The sequence below is a fragment of the Echiichthys vipera genome, assembly GCF_963691815.1.
Source record: "Echiichthys vipera genome assembly, chromosome: 21".
Classification (NCBI taxonomy): Eukaryota; Metazoa; Chordata; class Actinopteri; order Perciformes; family Trachinidae; genus Echiichthys; species Echiichthys vipera.
In genome coordinates, this window is record NC_139846.1 from 14,386,921 (window position 1) to 14,405,866 (window position 18,946).

Here is an 18,946-nt window from a genome sequence, read left to right on the forward strand (position 1 = left end):
TAAACATCCTAGAGCAGCAGCAATGCTGAGCTGCAGCTCACCGTGGTAGTGTAACCGCGTCACCATGGAAACAGGCTTCATGAAAACCGTTAGGCTTATTCTCAAGAACTTATTTTATTCATGAACTCTCTACACCCCCACAAACACTTTGAACTGTGTTATTAGCTATCCATATGTCATTTTAGGGGTTTAAATAAATAAAACAGGAGTTTTTACTCGAGGGGGAAAAACTAATGGAATAAAACCAGGGGGTAGATACCCTATGTCAATTACCAAAAGCATGTGATGGCATATTGATGGATTAATGGTAAAATCAGTCATTGACACGTTTTTTTTCTCAACGTTTTTATTGTACATTTTGAGTCCTTTGAAAACCTGAAAAAATAAACAGAAAAATATTATAAAATAGAGAAACTAAACATGGCAGTATGGTTTACAAAACAATGTTCAATAGATTAGGTCAGTGTACTTCCGAAGCAGCACAGAATAAAGTTAATTCTGTGCTATATTATGGGACATGTATCAACATGTCCCATAATAAGGCCATCAGATGGCCTTAAGTTCAATTTTGGAAACTATATAAACACTGAAGCATATGTAGATGAATGGCTAAAATGTGGTTTCAGACATAATTGGCTTAATTTCAACATTTTTTTCACCATAGTCGATAAGATGGGGAAAAAAGAATATGCATCATTAACCACACCTATAACGAGCCATTTGTCCTTTCTAGACCTGCAATATCCCTGTAACTCACCATAACTCTAGTTCATCCTCCTGATCATTCTGTTGATCTGATCCTCCCTGTTTCCAGCGTCTCCTCCCTCCACAAAGTGTGTGGTCTTCTTGTTCATACCACCTCGGGGTGATGACAGCTTGAAGGGCCACAGGAAGTTGTTGGCGGGCTTGAAGTTCTTTCCAACTGTGTAAATCTCATGGATGAGGTCCTCCACACAGATGATGCCATACTTGCCTGCAGATCAAAATGTAGCATGCTTAACAAGTGGAACTGCATAACAACTGCAAAGTCCCTCAAGTTTTAGTTCAGTGAAAACAAAAGTGAATGTGAAATGTTACTAACTGCTAACCATGAGGGACAAAGTTGCACATTTTCTCAAAGTAAGCATTTTTAAAAAATGAAATTGTGTCTTTTTAAAGGAGAGCCCGAGCTCATGGCTCTTGTCCTTTTTGAGAGCCTTTCACTGTTTTTAGGGAATTACAGGGTTTATCTGCCAAAAGACCCCACTTGATCAAACTTGGACATCACACCGATATACATTGAATTTCATGTTTGTTTTTAAAAAAAAAAACGTATACTACATATACTATATACAAACAGGACTGCCCAGTCCCAGCTTGGGTTACCGACAACATACAAAAAAGAAAAACATGCTAGCCTCTTATGTTTTTTACCAAAGTTAAATTCATTTTCAAAAAAAAAAAAAATGCTCAGAAGAGAGCCGGCTCCCATGGTTCACTTAAGGAGCCCGTCCATGGACACACTTAAAATGCAACATTCATACCTTGAGACACAAAGCTCCAGTAAGGTTGTCCTAAACACGTCTGAGGAGTAGGAATAAAAGCCTGCCATCAACAACTAAAATACTACATCCTAAATGTCAACATATCGTACATGTGGTTTCAGACAAAACTGGCTTAGTTTTCAGTTTTTTTTTCACCAGGGTCGATAAGACGGGGAAAAAAGTGTGCATCATCAACCACATGTAGCACTATACCTCAATCTAACAAAATTATGACGTGATTTCACTTCTCAAAGTGTGCTTTGTAGAAGCAATATGTAGCGCTACCTTACTACTGCCTTGACCAAGACTGTCTTACCTTTATTGAAGCATAAACTTGATACCAATGATTGCTTCTCCCTCAAATATAACATTCTTAATGAGTAAAGGTTAGATGAGGGTTTTCTACTAGAACAATTTCCTCCTCAGATACAGCTCCATATTGTACTATTTACAATCGTTCCATACCAAGGGCCTTCTCCACCAGAGCGTTGTCTGTGAGGGCAATGCGCTGTTTCCTCATCCTGCCATGGCCACGTTTGTAGATGAGCTCACGCACAGACTTCAGGTTGGGGTATCTGGGGGAACAACATGTTATGAATGTTATGAAATGAGCTCAAATCAAACCAATGAAGTTGGCAATACCCTACAGGCATTATTTGAGAATGTATAGTGCCACCAAGAGTCATGGGTGTTTACAGTCAAAGGCTAATCGCCGCTCTTACATGCTTAAAGATTGAAACCCCTAGAGAACTGTTCAGCAGCAGTTCTGTGACTGAACACAGTCCTATTGGACAACCTGTCGCACCTTTATTTTGAGCAAGAAATTGTGAGCCTGAAAAGTTTTCTAGGAGGAAATGCGTTCTATCCATTGTATTATATGATTTTTAAACTGGTCAGTGCCTGAAATCAGGAATGGTGCATGAAAACTCAAAACCATGTTTATTACAACAGGCAGTCTTTGTGAAATGTATACAGATGAAACAGGGTGACAAATCTGTAGTAGTCAGAGCTCAGCACCAAGCTGACGTTTAACATAATAGTACTGTTGCAGAAAAGGGTGACAGACAGATGAGAAACTACAGACGATAGAGCACCTCATGTGTGCAACTGTAACTGACCAGCTACGAAATATAAACAAGGATATTTAGCAGAATTATGAAGTAAGATGTAACTGCGTTATCACTCAAATCAAAATTGCAATAGTGTTACGGAAAGCATGTCCAACTAACTGCACTCTAGTGTTACTACAATCACACGAAGAATGAACAATGATATTTTGACAGGTTATGGTTATGTAAAAGCAAACACTGGACATTTGAAGCAGGACACTGGTGAATGTGAGGCATTCTTGCAGATTTGTTTCTTTACTATAAGCTAACGTAACTGGATCTTTTACAGCATTACTAAGCAGTGTCCAACATCCATATCAGAAACATTAACATTTTATCTTTTACTCATGGCCATCAAAGCTCTACCATTGTGTTGCCATGCTTTCACCTCCTGCAATTACATTTGCCATTAGGGCTATTTTTATGTAAATCGTTTAACAGCATGTACTTATTCCCTGACGTTGGAGGTCAAGCGAACAGCCCTGAACAGCAGCATTAAATCGGAATATATCTAAGGAGTTGAAATAAGACCTAGTTGTGGCTCATCTCCACTTTGAACATTGTTACTACAACAATCATTCAAATTGTCCTTTTCTCTTCCATGAAAACCTTCACACAACTAGACACCTGCAGTATATTCTTATCCAAATCAAGAACCTCAATACAGATTATTTTAATATTTTCTCAAAATACAGATACTGCAGACTGTAGTATCTATTATTATGGAATGTGGTTTCAGACAAAACTGGCTTAGTTTAAGTCAGTATTCACCATGGTCGATAAGATGGGGAAAAAAGTTCAGCATCATCAACCACATTCCAGACGAAGCATTTATAACAGTGTTAATATCTGTGTACAATGACTTGTCACTAAAACTTGATGTTGACCTTATGATGGAGACAACAGTCTTACCCCCAAGCGATGTAAGGCTCAGCAATCCTGAGCATGTTGATTGAAGCCTTGTTCAGTCTGACGAACACACCATTGAAGATCTGGCGCAGACGGAGCAGCTGCAGAACTTTGCGGACCTTGGGGCTGACACCGTTGATACTGGAAAACAAATAATAATGGTTAGCATTTAGCTCAGTGTCAGAGTAAAGCATTCTTAGCCATTCAGATGATTGTGGTTTCAGAAATAATTGGCTTATATTGCATAGCTGTATCATCATAGTCGATCAGCCGGGGAAAGAATTTGCATCATTAACCACAATTAAAACATTTGCAGACTGTACATGGATTGATCTGTTGACTAAGCATTACTGGATGAGAGTGCCTCTTAAAACAGCAACACCTCAATACCAACTACAAATTTAGCATTACTGACTGGTAACCGTTTCACATGCGCTTATGCCACTACAAACAAACAGCCTGAAACAGTTTGTGTAGAACTAGCATGCACAACAGTCACAGACATGGTTTGGATGAAATAGGCAAAGCCATATAACATATGGACAGAAACATGACTTAGTCCATTCCATGACAGTTTGAGCATCATGTCTTGTTGGCACTCCAGTAATCCATGTAAATGCTGCTGAAAAGGTCTTGCCTAACAAACAGAGCACTTGGCACTACTCACCCTCTGATCCTGACAACAAATGCCAGTTTGGGCTCTGCTGGAACATAGAAGTTTCCCACTTTGCGGGCAGTACGGTTCAGGCGGATTTCACGTCTGTACATCTGCCTGTACTCCTTGTGGTACTTCTCGGCCCTCTTGTAGATCAGTTTCCTGGTCACTTTACGGGCCTGAAAACACACTGGGAATAAGTGCTCGTTCGGTAGGCACACATGCTGAGCTGCACACAGACACATCTACATAAGCATCGACGCTCTATCCGGCTAATGTACCAGCATGCAACTAACCTTTTTCTCAGACAGCATCTTTTTGATGCGCATGGCCTTCATGGTGGCAAAGGCCTTTCGCCTTTTCAAAAGGCTCTCAGGGACCGCCGGTACTTTTTTTCTGTTGGAATAGAAACAAAACATCAGGAAAAAATGTAAAAGTATTGACAATATCGAATATCCACACAAATTAAATTACTACGATGAAACATCTTACCATCGCTACTGGTAACGTTAGCTGCTAACGTTAGTCTGATAACTTGTCATTTACCGGCTTCCATACAAGTCGTGTTTCTCCTTTTAAAACACTAACCGACGGGTCGTGGGAGCATTAACCGCAGCACCATAGCTGACGACTTATTCTAGCTGCTCATTATTAACTTTATTCTCTCTTTTCATCACAGAATTGACTACAGCTTGCGTGCATGGAGACTGGAAGAGACAGCCATGTTGTACTACTACGGCTACACACAATACTCAAAAGTGATCAAAATAACCACAATCCCCAACAATAATACTAGGATCATGGTGTATGGACACTAAATAATCTATCCAGGGTGAAAAATGAACATAGATGTCTATTTTAACAGTGGATGAGTTCAGATTGTAATATAGCGGTGAACACTCACTCTGCGTCCGCCATTGCGTCCACCGAGAAAGAGAAATTTTCTATTGCGCATGTCCGGGTTAAAGGATTTAGGACCCCAACGGACTGTCCTCATAGCTGCCCGACTTTGTAAATGTATTTTGTAAGGCACGCGTAAGTATTTTTTAACAATGTAAATGTTATCGTATTTTTACTGAAAAAAACGTGGCATTAAGTTGCTAGAAATTTACAGTGTGATACTTCAGTATTTTATTTAGATATAATTACAACTTCAACAGACCAGAAAAATAACATTCTAACTTTGAATGTACAGATTTTAACCTATGGCCATATTTTCGGAAAAAATATGTTATTATGAAACGGTCCGCTGTACGTTCATGACGGCACCTTTCCACGACACATGTGATGGTTTTGCTATACACTCGCTGGCCCGGCAGAGGGAGCCAACACTTCATTTTGCAGACCAGGGCCAGCGTGTCGGGAGCCGAAGGGGGGAACTGATCCGCATGATCCTGGATCTCAGTCGTCTACTTCAGGTTTTTAAAACGCAGACAGTGTGCTGCAGAGCAACGTTATATAATTATATATGAGTGATTTTGATAAATGGGCAAACACATCTGTTAAAGATGCACATTGAATGTGATTATAAAATGAGACCAAAAGTACAGTATTTCCATATAGTATTTCCATTTAAAGCGTAATTTTCTCTCCTTTGCAAAATTGTATGCAGATATTCGTTCACACAAAATGAAACGTTTTGCATGTAAAGCTAATGAGCTTTTTGGCGTGCATAGCTAAACTATATTACACAACAGAGACAGAAATAGCTACACATCAGTAATGAATTGTTCTGTATGGGAATTTCGGATTAAATAGGCCTACTTTGTTTTCATTACGACACATTGTTGACACAAAATACGTCGGCGATTATTATCTCTAACATTTTGAATATGACTTTTACTGAATGAAATATTTGTTATCAGGCTACATTAAGATCTGCACATTCATCCATCAGTGTCTTCCCCCAGACACACCCACTAAACAGGGGCTCAGCCATCCAGACTGCTGCTGCAAGCGGTTACACAACGTGGGGAGCGTGAGCGCACGTTAAATAAGGGGGAGAAAAAAAAAATGTTGCAAACACGTGAAAAAACCTTTTTCACATTGAACGCATCCCTATTTCGCGTCCGTCTTTTGACCATCATTTTTATTTGTATGATAGGCTAATCATGATTACCTTCACTCTGGCCTATAAATTAAGAGAATAGCCTAAGTATGTAGGCTACAGCCTGTTTGCTCACAGAAACAAATGGATTACTAAGTGCCCAGTAGTGTTTACTGTCTGGGTGCGTACCCTTTATCGATCTACTTTTCCTTTCCGCAATGAGCTGATCAATGCCATTAAATAGCTGTGATGTGTGAGACTAGGCTACTGACTTTTGATTTTAAGTTCACCCTCTTTTTGGCTCAAATGATTAAACCAAAAGTCGGGATTTTCTTTTAAGGACCAGCGATGGTTTTGCGTTTTTGATTATTTTATTTTGTTTTACCATGTATAGACGGAGATTGACCTGGACTTGCAGGATGTGGCCTGATCGGTGACTGTGTGTAATGTATTCTGTGTTGGGAAAGTCTCAGTATGAGTATAGCCCATTCAATGTCACTGAAATCCCAATTCCAATCATATTGCTCATGAAATTATAGGATTCAATAGTGATATGAAATCAATCGGGAGAAGCAGGGCAGTCAGTCTGGCATGCCTGATAAAGCCACATTTTAATATAACTTTGTTTCAAATAAAGGCTAGAATAAAAACCCACATGAAAAAACAGCAGTCGCTTAAAAAAAGGGTATGAAATCTTATTCTGCATATTAAATTTGAGGGGGGGGGGCATCTTTTAGGTTACATCACCTCATGAGCGTAATGTATGGACCTGGCGCTTCCTCCTGACAGGCGCTCAAGTCTCCGTCCTATTGGGTCCAGCATTGATGGGAGGACTGAATAAATAGCGAGTGAGATGCGGATGAGGATGAGATGAGTGGAGGAGCAGCAGAGGAAGTGGGAGGCACGGTCCGTGGTTAGCTGCTCATAACTCACTGCAACTGTGCGCTGTAGTGGCAACTGGACTCTGACCGAGAACTATCTGAACTCTCTTCGCACCCACAAGTTGCGCTCCTTTTTCGCCACTTTCGTGTCAGCGTTTACCTAACCCGCCACTGTGGTCCAAGTTTTGTCGGTGTCACACTACCTATCTGCCGCTAACAAGGTTTCAAGAGGGAAAACATTCCCCCCCTGCGCTTTTTTTCCCTCCGCTGCTTTATTTTGAATTGATTTTGAAAGAAAAAAAAAAGCGCGGGTCAAGATGATGATAATTATTGCAGAGTTTTTCGTGGTCATTCTGAAGGTGCTCTGGGCTATTGTAACGGCCGGGGCTAAATGGGTTGTGCGGCCCAAGGAGAAGAGCGTGGCGGGACAGGTGTGTGTGATCACCGGGGCTGGAAGCGGCCTCGGGCGGCTCTTCGCCAAGGAGTTCGCCCGGAGACGAGCGATACTGGTGTTATGGGACATAAACAGCCAAAGCAACGAGGAAACAGCGGAGATGGTGCGGCAGATATACCATGAACTGGACGCTCCCATAACCAAAGACGGTAAGTGTGCGTCTCTTCTGCAGCAATTAGGATGCCATCTGATTTTTACGCATGTCCGCTTGTCTTGCATTCGGTTTTCCTTAATCAGTGGAACATATTTCAAGGATATACTTGCACTTGGCATAATGTTACAATGAAATGAATACACTGTTACACACGGTGAGACATGGCTGCAACGCCTCATAGACATCTTAGCACACAATCTCAGCTTTCTACACAGGTCTGACTTCTAAATCACTGCTCAGGTGGCCTCTTATTATTTCCAAAAGTGTGCAACACTTAACTGAAAAGTGGCCTTTTAACAAAACCTAACATTTCATTCATGTGCAAACTAACAAATCACCAATATTTTAAAAATGTTTGCAGATCTAATTTTCACTTAATATGCCTAATTCAGATGTATTAGTTACAACAACTTCTGAACCAGCCGGCTGAGCAAACTTTTTCAGTGACTGCATTTCTCATCTCTCATACCCTCTTTTTTCCCCCTCTTGCAGGACCTGTTGGAGGGGTAGAAGAGGTCCCTCCTTTCCAGCCACAGGTCTACACCTATGTGTGTGATGTGGGGAAGCGAGAGAGTGTGTATTCTACTGCCGAGAAGGTGCGTCGAGAGGTGGGAGATGTAGACATACTGATCAACAACGCCGGCGTCGTCTCAGGCCATCACCTTCTAGAGTGCCCCGATGAGCTGATCGAGCGCACCATGGTGGTCAACTGCCACGCACACTTCTGGGTGAGTTGATGCACATGCAATGATGCATGCCAATTTAGAAGAGAAGAGCAAACTTGGGTTAGGATCTTATGATTAATGGTCGATGGTTTGATATATCTGCCTCAGTTTTCATGAGCACAGTGTTATCAAATGAGTTTACTGTGATGCCTGGTCCACAGGGATGTCCAGCCTCTCTTGTAATCCTGATTCATAATCTTATCCTTCTGTGTGCCAAACTTGAGAATCAAAGGTGTGTGTGTGTGTGTGTCAGTGTGCTTCAAGTATTGAGAAAGTATGACCATAAAAAGCTGTTCAAATATCAGCTCTGCGTAATTCAAATCATTCTGCCAGAGGAGAGTCACATGGTTTGGCTTTTTAAGTCCTGCCTTTGCCGCTCTTTTGGCAGCCCCCTATCTGTGATGAACCCTGTGGTATGTCAGCCCTTCCTTCTCCTCATTTTTTTGTTGCACAGATCTGCACGACTCTGACTTGTGTGATAGAAGCAGGGGGGGATCTCTGTGTCGGATCAGCTCACCACATTTTATTGGCAGGCAGCGATTTGTTGTGCATCACATTTTTACTCTGGCCCCGTTCCTTGGGCCTTATAAGTGTATAAACTTATCTGAAAGGTTACATAGATTTGGTGGAGTGAATATACGGCACTTTAGATAAGCAGAAGATGCTAGGTGCTATCACAGGTGGGCTTTTTTTTTTTATGTGTTTGTGTGTGGGTTTTTGAGGTGTGGAAAGCCGACAGCGATTCAGAATCAACCTCACTGATGGGAATTCAATTTGAGTGTTTAGCATTTAAACCCCTCTCCTCCAGTCCAAATACTCTAGTAATGATAATTGATTGCACTGCTGCTTGGCTAGGGCAACCTCTGTGGGACAATTGTAGTGGTCGTGCACAAATTGGTTTAAAGGCCTGCTGTGTGGAGTAAATGGCAAGGATTGATAATGTGTGCCTTTGCCTGGCAGCGTAGCTCTGAATTGACCATTTTTATCTTTGATTGTATTTGTCACGATATATTGAGCGATGTGTCTAGCGACGCGGATCGCATTGTGTTTGAGACTTTGGCCGCAGGCTCTTCTGTTTACGGAGGACTGCATTCTCAATGATACCATGAAACCGCAGTGATTTTCGAAGCTCCCTAATTGAGCATGAAAATCTTGTATTGTCCGTCAGACAGGTTGTGTATTTCCTCCTTAATGGATGCTCCATTCAGCTATTCATGTGCCTCTCTGCTGGTTATCTCCACATTCTTTTAACCAGCAGGTTTCAGAGTCAGGATCCAATGGTTGGATGGCAGATTTGGGATTTTTTAATAGGGGTCTGTGTTTGTGTTCTCCCATATTCTGTGGAGAGCGTAGTTCCTTCAGGGTTGAGGGGGGGCAGATGAAAGACTCTCTTAATGAATGGCGACAGCCAGAATGGAGGATGCGGTTCATTAAAGACACAAGCTAGATGAATAGAGCTTAGACTAACAAGGACCTGTCCACTTTCCTCTCTTACACAAACACAGCACAGTTACTCAATGCATTCAGGTGGTACATTACACAAACCTTTTGATACATTTTTTCCCCTTTTTTGAGTCACAGGCTTTTTAAAATCGTTCGACTAATACCTGTAGTTAAGGGCTTAGTCATACAAAGTTTAAAGTGGATTTTTATACCTTGTTTATTTAGGTTCATGCTTTCAATGTGTCTTATAGAACACTGCCACTAAAGTGCTATTACAAAAGAGGTATTTGTGGTTTCCGGCAGACACAGGTTTAGATTAAATCAAAGACTCTTTTAAATTTTTTTTATTATAAATGTTTCAGAAGTGAACATGGATGGTCTGGGTTGCATTCCTCCTTAAGGGGTGTTCAGCTTATTGAGCATCACTATTTGGCAAAATCTCATAATGAGTTTGGCCACTCAGGGAGACTTTAGAGAATCAACCCCAAAAACTTCTCAGCCTTCCGTCATTCATCCCAGCCAGTTACGGAAATTTCCCACCCAGTTTCTCAAGAGCAACATGAGCAGCAGGTTCAAAGATTTCTCTAGATCTAAAATGCACCACATATTATAAAATAAGCAAAGGTAAAGTTCAGATTCAGATAAAGTAGAGAGAAGATTGTATTTTAAGTTCTCATTTGTTGAACCGTGTTGTGGGAAATGGGCAGGGATGGAGACGAGAGCAGGAAAAGGATGGCAATCACACTGTGCGTGTGTGAGTATGGGCAGACCAGCCAGCCTTCAGACCCCACACTTCTCTTGTCCTCCTTCCACAGGCCCCTCTGACTCCTCCCAACCTGATTTGGAGACAGTGGGTGCAGCTCATAGACTGTATAAAAAAGGTAGAGCTGCGTGGCAGTCAGGGACACACACACACACACACACACACACACACACACACACACACACACACACACACACACACACACACACACACACACACACACACACACACACACACACACACACACACACACACGATGGGGGGGCACTTAGCTATGATTCAGTCTCTCTCCTGTTTTTAGGTTTAACGAGGCAGGAGATCTTAACATTTAATTTGTTAGATGATGCTTTAATTAGTCCAGCTGGCCATTTGTGATGTTTTAGTCATGGCAGGACAGGGAATGTGCAGTCATCTCAGTAAATGTCACCGAAATTCGTGTTTGAGGATTGGCATGTGTCCAGTGGAATGACTTGAAAGAAAATCATCCTCCGCATCTTGAGCTGGTTACTCAACAGGTGGTTTATGAACAATAAGCAACAATTCCCTCACATGGAAACCTTACCCCTCTCTCGATTACATGAAAGAGCGGAGCGCTCAACAGTGACATGGCGGGAAAAGAGCAGAGGAAAGAAAAGAGGAAGGAAGGCAGTGCCTTCCCATCCACAGGCGAGGCGAGAGGGTAATGGTAAGCTGCTGCTGACCCACTTTATCTGACAATTGGTTTCTTGTCTGCGGATCAGCTTGACAAGATGCCAGGCGACAGGAGCCAAGTTCTGCAGGCCGCATTCCTGCTGTAGCCACAGAAAGGAGGCAGCCAGGCAGAAGGGTCCTACTTGACTAGTTTTATATGGCCCCTCCTCAGGCCTGGTGCACCTGTACCCCTCACTATAACTAACCATGGCTGCACCCATGTTGCTTCTCTCCCTGACCATGTACCTGGAATGGGATTAGTGGGCAAGAAGATAGCCACAGAGATAGTATTAAACGCAGAGAGATCGAAAAAGTCATTTGACTTAATGCCATTTGGAAAAAGTATGTGAAAATTGAGTTCTACATATAAAACATTTAAAAGTTTGACATCTAATGATGAAAGTCTGATTAGAGAGTCTCCTACGTGTCTGAATATACATTAGCTCATAGTGAACCAACTATGTGATACGTTATAGTGGATGCTGTGGTTCTCTGTGTTTGTAGACACTACTCCCTCTCCGGCCCCATGACGTGGTGACTTTCCCAGGTAAATTAGATTCCGGTCGTACAATCAACAGGGGCTTCAATGATGTATAGTCAACTGTAGCCGAGGCTTATTGACTAGCATAGCCACCACATCATGACCAATCTGCATCCATCATCCCTGATGACCTGTAAACCTAACCCACTCAAATTCCACGATCTGTTATAGGATCAGACAAGATCATTTTTTCCCCTCCCTCTCCTTCGTTCTCGCGTCCAGGGAGAAGTTAGTCCAATTAAATGGCCATCTGGTCCAATGCAAAGGCCAATATTTTCTTCATATTCCTGTTGGTCAGGCGTTAGCACTAATGCAGCCTGACACCCCAGCTGCAAGAAGCTTTGTGTGGCTTAAATGCTCCTGGGGGCACGGACCAATTAGGGGGTGCAGCGGGCAAGGCACCCCCACATAGGCCAAGGAGGCCCGACTGTGTCAGCGGGTAATTTAGCGGAACAAGGGAGCGTTGAGACCCAATTACGGCTGCTCTGATGTAAGACACGAGCCCCTGGTTGCCTTCACACATTTTGTGTCTGAGAGGTCAACGGGGGTCATACCCACATGCCAAAGCTGCCATGAGAAGCGGGACATTACGGGAGGGCGGGAGAGAGACGGGGCGTTTGTTTGCGTTTCAGCCCCGTCCTCCGACTGAAGGAATCAGCCTCTCACATCAGTTCCAGTTATTTATTTATTTATTTATTTACACCACTCTGAAATCTTGTCCAGTTATATCTGAGCGTTGGCTTTAGTTGTAGAGTCTTGTGCCAGATCAAGTCATTCACTGTTCTCTAAAAGTTGCTGTGGGAGTGGGAAACTTTGGCTCAAGTCAGGTACGGGCATATTTTAAGTTAACTTAATGCTTCATTTGCACGCAACACGCTCTCCCTCATCCATTGCCATTCTGGCTCGAAGAGGCCTTTCTCAGCTTTTACCCATGCCTCGTGTTCTCTCGCTCCCTCTCTTTGGGCCCCATCATTTGATGAGTGACTTGAAAATTTATGTCCTGAAAAAGTGCAGATGTTTGGAGCAGAATCAGATCAGTTAAACTGTACCTTGCTATAGAATACAACTCCAAAACGGTGAAGTCATCTTCTTTCGCCAGCCTTTCTCTGCATAGATCTCACTCCTTCCTGTTTTATTTATCGCACAAAACTGCGGAGAAAGATATCTAAATACAGATGTGATTACACGAGAAGTCAGTAGGTCCGATGCAGTTAATATCTGGTTGCAGTTTTAATGAGGCTTTTCCTCCCCTGCCAGTGGTTTCATGGCTGTACTACCTGGTACCATGCGCTCTCTGGCTCTGTGCTCCCCTCCAGCAAATGTTTACAAAGGAGGCTGAATCATTTCTCTGGCTGGGGTTACATACTGTACCAACCAATGAAACTGTTATATGACCACAGAATTATTGGAAGCTAGGTATAAAACTGTCAAAAGCAATAACAAATGTTCACCCCAATTTTCCAGAACCCAAAGTGATTAAAACTGCTTACGAAAAAACCAGAGGTACCACATTTTTAGATTTTACATTACATACCGTAGCCAGCAAGAGTTGGGTGTTTTTTACTTGTAATTGGTATTGATTCATTCTCTCCCTTGGGAATCTCATGTTATTGCGACATAAAGGTGTCCTCTGAGAATGTCACTGAGGTTGCAAATAAAAACAGAGTGTTGAAGGCCACAAGCATTGTTCTTCACTATGGCAGCACACATCTGACTTGAATAGCAATGTTCCCAACAAAAGGCCTGCTGATTGTTTTGCAGACCTCCCAGTGGGAGAGTGATTGGTCAGTTCCTGTCATTGCCATCACACGTCACACCTGCTGATTGGCTCACGCTGAGTCCAAAGTCAGCAGACGGGCAGAATGAGGAATGGATCCGTAGGTTAATCAACCGCTAACTCTCTGAATCTCTTCCTCGGTTGTTGCTCTTCTCATCGCATCACTAACTCTCATTGGACTGGTCGGTGAAAACCACTAAGGCTATCACGTGGCACTCATGTTGAAACCCTTTCATCTCGGAGCTCATCTTGCTTCCGATTGTTCCGCTGACTGCTGCTCGGGCAGGGCGTGAGGGTGTGCGGGTAGACGAGAGGCTGAATTGTATTGTTGTTGAGTGAACGGAGGCCTATGATTGGTGTTGTCACCAAGTCTTTAGAGTGGGGCCCAATGACGGGCACCAGATCTGTGTGGGAAAATAACAGATTGTACAGTAGCGCACACACACACACACACACACACACACACACACACACACACACACACACATACACACACACACACACACACACACACACACACACACACCTGTGTATTCAGTGAATACCAGAAGAGGGGAAAACTCTCGTCTTTCTCTTCCCTCAACATCTAATTCACACCTACCACAAAGGAAAACACTTTCAGCTTCAATTTTTATTTTGACGCTATCAAATGTTACACCTCCAGTGCTGAGTCTGTTTCTTTGTTTGCGCGTTATGAATTCTCATTCAGACGCCTCTCTCTGCATCACCATGGAGAAGAGGGGGGAAACAGATGGAGAGGGGGAATAAGAGGGAGACAGAGAGGATCAAAGGGCTTTGGCACAGACAAACTGCACAAGTGAACTAACCTACCTCTTTTTTTCCTTTTGCCCTTCTGTCTCCCCCCCCACCCCCCTCCTCCTCCCACCACCAGACCACCAAGGCGTTTCTCCCCAAGATGCTGGAGCTGAATCATGGTCACATTGTGACTGTTGCCAGCTCCCTGGGTTTATTCAGCACAGCTGGAGTGGAGGTTAGTATCATACACAACAACACATACACATCCCATCGTTCCCACCATCCAAAACCAGTGCTTTTTCCCCAAAGCTCTCAGCGTGCCAGCTAGCACACTGCGCCGAGGGAGGTTAGGCCCCCTTTCTCTAGTTGTCCCTCCACCCGTTAAATTAAGGGACACAGATGAGCATTGGGGATCCTCTTATAGATTCCTCTATCTGCAGCAGTAGGGGTGTGGGGCCCCTATTGGGCTCTGGCCCCGGGGCCAGAATGAGCTGACAGCTCCCCAAGGGACAGAGACATCTTCATCACTGCTTTGTGAACAACTTGGTGCTCACTCAGTATTCAGCTCACAGCAGCTTTCAATGGATAAGGTTTTGGTTTTCCTCCTTGTAGTTTTTTTTCCTCCCACAGTACAGATCCTTTTTTTTTTGGTTATTTTATTGCAAATAAAAATATTAAGTGGAGTCATTTATCTCCATAACCACAGAGGGAGTAAATTGTTCTCTGAAAAATCAAAATATAGCCTTCAAGGAGGGCTACCATAGTCTTCATTTATCCCTCTGGCTGAGAATGGTGTCATTTTCAGATGGCCTAAAGGGACTACTACCCCATTTGCCTTTTTGTTTTTATAGCTGCGTGTTTTCTTATGTTGTAGAAGCATTCATTCAGAATGATTAAGTCCCCCTTCAAAGGAACTGAAGTTTAGTCCGTTTTTGTCGAGCTATTATGCTTCCTGGAAATCTCAACTGTGATTTTTGACGTGCACATTAATTTCAGGGAACCAGAGCCTTCGCCTGTCATGTGGGCACAGTCAAATCTCTTTATCCTCCCCATGTTTATCGACTTGCATCTGTGTTTGCCCAGGCCTTTTAAAAAAAACAACTAATAACAAAGATTATTTCCATGGCAAACCACATCAAAACCTTTCCGCCAAGCCGAGCAGTCTCCTGCTGCACTGGAGAAGAATGCTAATGAAACCGTAGAACAGCGGACAGGCTCACTCAGGTTTTTGTGGCTGTATCATTAACAGCAAGGAGAGACCTCTGCGCCCGCAGGGCATGTTTGATAATGTTCTCTGTGGTCCCTGGGTACGGGCAGGGGCAGAGTTTTACAGGGCTAACCTGTTCTCTCTTTATTCCCTCAGGATTACTGCGCCAGTAAGTTCGGTGCCATTGGGTTCCACGAGTCACTGAGCCATGAGCTGAAGGCCTCAGAGAAGGATGGCATCAACATGACTCTGGTGTGCCCTTACCTGGTCGACACGGGAATGTTCAAAGGCTGCAGGATAAGGTTAGCTCCAGCACACACTGGCCGGTGTAATTGTGTTTGTGTGCGCCTGGGATGAGTTTGTCATCTCTCAAATTTTCACCATATAAAACTTTCCAAACACACACCTTTTCTTGAAGTTCAAAACAACAGCTGACGGTTCGTGCTGTGTAACAGAGATCATATAAAGTCACTTGGTCAGCATTTTGCGTAAACAAAAGACTTTCCCAGGGGAAATCTTCCCCAACAGGTGCACCTGGGCTGACTCCCCCCTTCTGCTGCTGTAATAGTCCTCACTTTGTTTGATGATTACAGTCAGCAGGTGGCATGTTCTTTGGCTTTACTGTCCATGCACTTTATTCATGGATTGACTTTAAAAAAGGCGAATACTCTTTCCACTCTGTGTGATTTCAATCAATCATAATTTGGTAAATTTAAAATATTGGCCAGTTTAAGCAAATTGAGATTTTAAGTTCCCTGAATTTCATGCCTCTAAATAATGATATTTTTTCTTTCCATTCAGGAAGGAGATTGAGCCTTTCCTGCCTCCCCTGAAGCCAGAGTTCTGTGTGAAACAGGCCATGAGGGCCATCCTCACTGACCAGCCTATGATCTGTACACCTCGCATCGTCTATATGGTCAACTTCATGAAAAGGTGAGCTGCCTCCTGCGCTATATATTCTTATACATTCCATCATTTCGGCCCCCCACCTTACCATCCCTCATTACTACATCGGCTTACAGGTACAGGAGTATCTCATGTCACTAATCTTATTTCCGTCTCGTCTCTGCAGCATCCTACCCTTCGAGGCCATTGTGTGCATGTACCGGTTCCTAGGCGCCGACAAGTGCATGTACCCCTTCCTAGCTCAGAGAAAGGAGGCCATGAACAACAATGAGGCGAAGAATGGGATCTAGGAGAGGCACTGTTTGTAACACGAACAGAGGCACATAAACCTGCAAGCATGAGGAAACAACCACTGAGGATGAAAAATGGGGAAGACGGAAGGAAAGAAAAACAGACTGAAATCAAGACTGGTGCACTTGCATTGAGCAAATGCAAAGGTTTACCATATTGTTCCTTTGGAACAAAGAAAGCTGTGTACTACACAAAGGATTTATTGACTTTGTTTTGTCTTTTTTTTTTGTTTTTTTTTTGTTTAAAGAAACCAACATCTATATACTGTGTCACTAGTTTTTGAAATCATACAGAAAAGCTATCCTATAATTAACTATTTACGTAATGTAGTCACCAGCCTTATCTAGTGTCATTGTGGAAATATACAGTATGTTACTGTACAAACAGTAAAAAAAAAAAAAAAAAAGTTTTTTCACTTTTATTTTATATTTGTAGACATGCACTGTAATTTCAGATTTTTCTCTACACTGCCAGCTTTCTCCGTGTAGGAAAGTCCGCAGACGACAGCGTTTCAAACTACCCAACGTCTCCCCATGCAGAGGCTCTTTTTCAGGAATTTGGTTTGCAGCTTAACAAGGCTCTCATTATAGCTTGTGCCATTTAAGATAAATATGTCACTATTACAGTTTAGCATATTCCGTTATTGTTGTTAAATACTTAAGTTACAGACATGTAGCATATATGTTGATAATGAAGTCTACGCATTCCAAATGGGACATTTCAAAGGCCAGATTGTGGCTAACTTAAATCTTCACAGGAGTTTCCAGTGTAATGGGACCCAACATTGTCCCTTTAAATGATTCTGTTATTTCAGGTCTGTATTGACTAGCCTCTCAAATGAACCGCGAACGAGGGAGTCAAATGTCCTGGGTTGAACTAGCATGTGTGACACATTCAGAATGTACTGCTTTGGGAGAAACGAGAGGAAATAAATTTGTATTTGTCTTTATTTTCAAGATCTGTGGTGTTTATATTGTAAATTTATGTTACCGATGTTATTTGTTAAAAAAAAAACAACATAGGCTGTAACTCCAGGCAAACTGCTCCACCAACACTGACGTGGGGTTGAGAGGGAAATGTATTAAAGACACTAGCTTTCCATTGTTCTTTCCAAAGTAACACTTTAAACTCACCTGTCCATTGTCCACCTTTGTCCAGTTAAAGTGAAATGTAAATGTTTAAATGTTGTGAATACCCCAGTATCCCAAAATGACCGTCTCTACCATATTTGATGTATGAATATTTTATATACCTTTGGGACGACAAGAGTTTTGAATTTCAACTACATTCCAATAGGCATCATCCCTTCAGTCACAGTGATGAGCCTCGATTCTCTACCTCTTAATTTTTTGCCATTCTTTTCCTTTTTTTTACAGTATGACATTAGCCTCTTTTTGTAATTTTCTGAAGACCGCTCCATCGCAGAGCAAATGTGGTTCCAATGTTTAGTGTCTCTACCTAACTTAAATTAATAAAAGTGATTTAGATTATTAAATGGTGTGTCGTTATTACCTGCTAGTTGCAATGGGAAAAACTATAACTTAAAAATGGTAGTGGAAAACTTGCTCACTTTTAAACTCGCTATTAAAGTCCTATGTGCTCATTTTCAGGTTCATATTTGTGTTTTGTGTTTCTACTAGAACAGGGGTAGGCCGTTCCGGTCCTGGAGAGCCACTGTCCTGCATGTTTTAGGTTTCTCTCTGCTCTAACACATCTGATTCTCATGATTTGCTTGTTATCAAGCAGCTGATGCTTGTCACAGTTTGATTATTGTTAGACTCAGGTGTGTTGGGGTAGGGAGAAACCTAAACCATGCAGGACAGTGGCCCTCTAGGACCGGTATTGCCCACCGCTGTACTAGAACATGTTCAAATGCTTAAGTGTTTAGAAAAATCATTTTTCCCCCATACTGTGTATTCATCCTCTGTCTGAAACACTGTTTTAGGGCCCGTCTCTTTAAGCCCTCCTCCCGAAAAAGCCCATTCTGCTCTGATTGGGCAGCATTTCTGTGTCTCTTCATTATTGTAGCCAAGGAATGGCTGTATGCCTTTCTCTTTGGATTGAGTGTTTTTATACTTTAACTATATTTTTATAGTGCCTCAACCTGCTGTATAA

The 18,946-nt window shown here is 42.5% G+C and overlaps 2 protein-coding genes across 2 annotated transcripts; one reads left to right on the plus strand and one right to left on the minus strand.

Annotated features, from left to right (window-relative positions):
- Window positions 1-234: 234 nt before the first annotated feature.
- Window positions 235-5,152, minus strand: rpl7 (ribosomal protein L7). Its single transcript, XM_083935804.1, has 7 exons — window positions 5,101-5,152; window positions 4,493-4,592; window positions 4,209-4,375; window positions 3,545-3,682; window positions 1,989-2,098; window positions 758-973; window positions 235-375 (listed from the first exon to the last, which is right to left on the minus strand). Exons 1-6 carry the CDS (start codon window positions 5,112-5,114, stop codon window positions 765-767), a joined length of 738 nt encoding a protein of 245 aa, XP_083791930.1. The 5' UTR covers window positions 5,115-5,152; the 3' UTR covers window positions 235-375; window positions 758-764.
- Window positions 5,153-7,150: 1,998 nt separating this feature from the next.
- On the plus strand, window positions 7,151-18,272 carry rdh10a (retinol dehydrogenase 10a). Its single transcript, XM_083935697.1, has 6 exons — window positions 7,151-7,727; window positions 8,225-8,460; window positions 14,564-14,662; window positions 15,791-15,936; window positions 16,436-16,567; window positions 16,707-18,272. The coding sequence occupies exons 1-6, from the start codon at window positions 7,442-7,444 to the stop codon at window positions 16,828-16,830; spliced, it is 1,023 nt and encodes a 340-aa protein (XP_083791823.1). The 5' UTR covers window positions 7,151-7,441; the 3' UTR covers window positions 16,831-18,272.
- Window positions 18,273-18,946: the final 674 nt, after the last annotated feature.

What these genes read in the sequence shown, in the direction of transcription:
- rdh10a (XM_083935697.1), top strand. Translation starts at nt 7,442, where the DNA reads ATGATGATAATTATTGCAGAGTTTTTCGTGGTCATTCTGAAGGTGCTC. An exon ending in CGCTCCCATAACCAAAGACG is followed by an intron (nt 7,728 to 8,224) that starts GTAAGTGTGCGT and finishes CCCCTCTTGCAG; the next exon opens with GACCTGTTGGAGGGGTAGAA. An exon ending in ACTGCCACGCACACTTCTGG is followed by an intron (nt 8,461 to 14,563) that starts GTGAGTTGATGC and finishes TCCCACCACCAG; the next exon opens with ACCACCAAGGCGTTTCTCCC.
- rpl7 (XM_083935804.1), bottom strand. An exon ending in TTTGTTGTCAGGATCAGAGG is followed by an intron (nt 3,683 to 4,208) that starts GTGAGTAGTGCC and finishes TTTGTTTTCCAG; the next exon opens with TATCAACGGTGTCAGCCCCA. An exon ending in GAGCCTTACATCGCTTGGGG is followed by an intron (nt 2,099 to 3,544) that starts GTAAGACTGTTG and finishes TTGTTCCCCCAG; the next exon opens with ATACCCCAACCTGAAGTCTG.